Genomic DNA, 4,203 nt, shown 5'->3' with positions numbered 1-4,203 from the left:
AGCATAATGTTAAACAAAAAATAACATTGTATTTTGGGGTTTACAATGTATATATAAATAAAATATATGACAACAGTGTTACAGAAGAAAGAGAAGTAAACAGAATTATATTATTGTAATTCTACATAGGCTGTATATTTTAATAACTAGCGCAACCACTAAAAATAAAAACAAAGAGGCATAACTAAAAAGCCAATAGAGGAAATAAATAAAATAGAGTTCTAAAAATATAATCAGTTAACCTAAAAGAAGGAAAGAAAGGCGAATTGATGTACAAATAGACGGGATAAATAAAAAACAAATAGCAAGATGTTAAACGTAAATACAGCCATTTCAATAATTACATCAAGTATAAATGGACTAAGCCATTCAATTAAAAGGCAAGAGATTTACAGACTGGGGGAGAAAAAGACCCTACTATTTGTTATCTACAAGAGATGTACTTTAAACGTAAAGACACAGATCAGTTGAAAGTAAAAGGATGGAAAAAGGATATAACATGCTAACTGGAAGCATAAGAAAGCTAGTGTAACTATTTTTTTTTTTTTTTTTGGCTGTAAGTTTATTCAATGCAAAAGAATCCTCTCCAATTTTACTGAGGTGGCTGACCACGTCCACGACCAAATCCGCCTCTAAACTGGAATTCGGTTGCTGACCCAGCCCCAGCCTCGGCTTTCTTGTCGGCACCAGGTGACACAGCACTCCGTCTGTAGGTATCTCTGTCAACTTCCCCTCTTGTGAGTCTCGCAGGTCGCTCACCCTCCAGACCTTTAGGCCAAGGCCTGCCAGTCTCTGGACGGCTACAGCGTAGGGTGGCAGGCACAATCTCCGGGGGCAGATGAAGGTAATCACGGAGATACTGGATACCCTCATTGGTAAGGTACCAGTAGAAATGTCTCCAGGCAAACTGTTCCTTCACGTAGCCTCGGGACTTGAGAGACTGCATGGCCTTCATGACATGAAGGTTGGGCACATTCTTGTCTGCCAGCTCCAGGTGCTTAGGCATGTGGACATCCTTCTTGGCCACCATGACTCCCTCCTTAAAAAGGAGTTCATAAATGGCAATCCAGTTCTTCTTAGGCGTCAACATCTCTGCGGCTGCAGGGTCCGGTACCGGGGCTGGAAAGGAAGGAGCATGCCTAGTGTAACTATTTTAATATCAGATAAGGCAGACTTCAAGACAAGGAGTATTGGCCAGACACAGTGGTTTGCACCTGTAATCCCAACACTTTGGGAGGCTGAGGCAGGAGGATTGCTTGAGGCCAGGATTTGAAGACCAGCCTGGGCAGCAGAGTGAGACCCTATCTCTACAATACATATATTTGAAAACAAATAGATAAAATAATTGAGACAGGGTCTTGTTATGTTGCTCAGGCTGGTCTTGAACTCCTGGACCAGCCTGAGCTGGTCCCAAAGTGATGGGATTACAGGCATGAGCCACCACACCTGATTTCAATTATTTTAAAAAAGAAAAGACAGGAGTGTCACCAGAAATAAAAAGAGAAATGACCATAATGACAAAACAGTCAATCCTTCAGAAAGCCATACCAATGTTAAACATGTTTGCACCTATAACAAAGATTCAAAATATATGAAAAGGCCAGGCACAGTGGCTCACACCTGTAATCCCAGCACTTTGGGAGGCTAAGGCAGGCCGACCACTTGAGGTCAGGAGTTCGAGACCAGCCTGGCTAACATGGTGAAACCTCGTCTCTATTAAAAATATAAAAATTAGCCAGGCATGGTGGTGCATGCCTGTAGTCCCAGCTTACTCCAGAGGCTAAGACAGGAGAATCGCTTGAACTCAGGAAGCGGAGGTTGCAGTGAGCTGAGATTGCGCCACAGCAGACCAAGACTGTTTCAAAAAAAAAAAGACAAAAACAAAAAATATATATATGAAGAAAAACTGACAGAACAAAAGGGAGAAATAAGCAAATTCACAACCGTAGTTGGAGATGTTTACACCTCTCTCAATAACTGATGGATCAAGTAGATAATAAATCAGAAAACATAGATGATTTGAACAATTCTAACAACAAACTTGACCTAATTGATATTTATAAAATGCTATTTACAGCAACTGCAAAATACACATTCTTTTCAAATGCAACTAGAATGTCCACCCAGATAGATCATATTCTGGTCCATGGTCTATTTATTGAAGCTCGACAAATTTTACCAGATTTTTAAAAACATGTGGGATGAAGCCAACATGGTCCTCTAAAGGAAATTTATAGCTTTAAATGCATATATTAGAAAAGCAAGGGGCTGATAATCAGATAGGTCTTAAATTAAGAAGTCAGAAAAAGAATACTGAAAAAAAAAGAAAGCAAGCATGTTCCCATGCTTCCACCAGGGAACACAAGAATGGTTCCATTGAACTGGAAGTTGACACTGTCTCCTCGACTTTTGGGGCTTTTCTACCATTGAATAATCAGGAAAAAGATGAGATCAAAATATTGGATCATTATTGGTTATTGATCCTGATTTTCAAAAATGTGAAATAGAAGAAATAGGGTTGCTGCTGTACAATGGGAGCAAAAAAAAGAGCTACTTAGAATCTAGGGGAATATCTTGCAGATGGCTCCTAATATTATCATGTTTAGGGGTTAAAAGTTAATAGAAAGCAACCTCATAAGGGCACCAAGGGCCCAGATTCTTTAGAAATAAAGGTTTGGGTCACACCACCAGATGAAGAGCTGCTGGGCTGAGTTGCTGGGCTGAGCTGCTGGTTGTGAGCTAAGAGAGCGTGGAATGAGTAGTGGAACGAGGAAATTACAAAGATCAACTCTGGCCTAGCGATCAGTTGCATAAATGAGGACTATAGTATGCACCCATATTTTCTTATTTGCTGTGTTGACATTTTTTATGAATTTTCCCCATTTTATAAAAATATTTATTTTTTGTTGGTTAACTTTACAATCTATTTGCAGAATACCAAGGCAGGACTATGACAGAATTAAAAGAAAATGGGACATTACCCAGAGATCCTAGTCTTGGAGCTAGATGCAGTAAGTCATGGGGCTTTCAAATGTCCTCCTATGGGGGGAAGAGTAAGTTCATTTTCACTGGTACACAGGATAAATAAATTATGAGTTAGAAGAGTTTGTTATTATTGTTTTGGGAATTTAAATATGAAAGCAGATGTTGGGCAGCCAAGGGGAAGAGTGCAGTGAACATGCATCATGCTTTGTGTATCTTCTGAATAGGTTTTCTATTTGGGGAAAACTAGGATCTTTTGAATAGCTTTCCTATTTGGGGGGCATTCCTGACATTATGCAGTTCATCTTACCAACAGAGGAGCTAGAATTTCTTTTCCCTTGCTGCTAGAACTCAGGCATGTGACTGAGGCTCTATACTATTTTTTTAACTTTTATTTAGGTTGAGGGGTACCTGTGCAAGCTTGTTATATAGGTAAACTCATGTCACAGGAGTTTGTTGTACAGATTATTTTGTCACCCAGGTACTAAGCCTTGTACCCAATAGTTATTTTTTCTGATCACCTCCCTACCCCCATACTCCACCCTCAAGTAGGCCTCAGTGTCTGTTGTTCCCCTCTTTGTGTCCATAAGTTCTCATCATTTAGCTCCCACTTATAAGTGAGAACATGTGAATTTGGTTTTCTGTTCCTGCATTAGTTTGCTAAGGATAATGGCCTCCAGCTGCATCCATGTTCCCACAAAAGACATGATCTCATTCTTTTTATGGCTGCGTAATATTCCATAGTGTATATATACCACATTTCCTTTATCCAGTCTGTCACTGATGGGCATTTAGGTTGATTCCATGTCTTTGCTATTGTGAATAGTGCTGCATTGAACATTCGAATGCATGTGTCTTTATGGTAGAATGATTTCTATTCCTTTGGGTATGTACCCAATAATGGGATTGCTGGGTCAAATGGTAGTTCTGTTTTTAGCACTTTGAGGAATCACCACACTGCTTTCCATAAAGGTTGAACTAATTTACACTCCCACCAAGAGCGTGTAAGTGTTCCCTCTTCTCCTTCACTTCACCAGCAACTGTTATTTTTTGCCTTTTTAATAATAGCCATTCTGACTGGTGTGAGATGGTATCTCATTGCGGTTTTGATTTGCATTTCTCTAATGATCAGTGATATTGAGGTTTTCTTCATATGCTTGTTGGTCACATGTATGTCTTGTTTTGAAAAGTGTCTGTTCATGTCCTTTGCCCACTTTTTAA

At 39.6% G+C, this 4,203-nt stretch overlaps 1 protein-coding gene across 1 annotated transcript; it reads right to left on the bottom strand.

The window, feature by feature from the left end:
• Positions 1-535: 535 nt before the first annotated feature.
• LOC101128093 (small ribosomal subunit protein eS10-like) lies at positions 536-1,133 on the bottom strand. Its single transcript, XM_055388685.2, has one exon. The coding sequence runs from the start codon at positions 1,088-1,090 to the stop codon at positions 593-595; it is 498 nt and encodes a 165-aa protein (XP_055244660.2). The 5' UTR covers positions 1,091-1,133; the 3' UTR covers positions 536-592.
• Positions 1,134-4,203: the final 3,070 nt, after the last annotated feature.

This window comes from Gorilla gorilla, chromosome 4, assembly GCF_029281585.2.
Source record: "Gorilla gorilla gorilla isolate KB3781 chromosome 4, NHGRI_mGorGor1-v2.1_pri, whole genome shotgun sequence".
NCBI classification, from domain to species: domain Eukaryota; kingdom Metazoa; phylum Chordata; class Mammalia; order Primates; family Hominidae; genus Gorilla; species Gorilla gorilla.
Note: the sequence above shows the minus strand (reverse complement) of the source record. Positions and strands in the feature narration are given on the sequence as shown.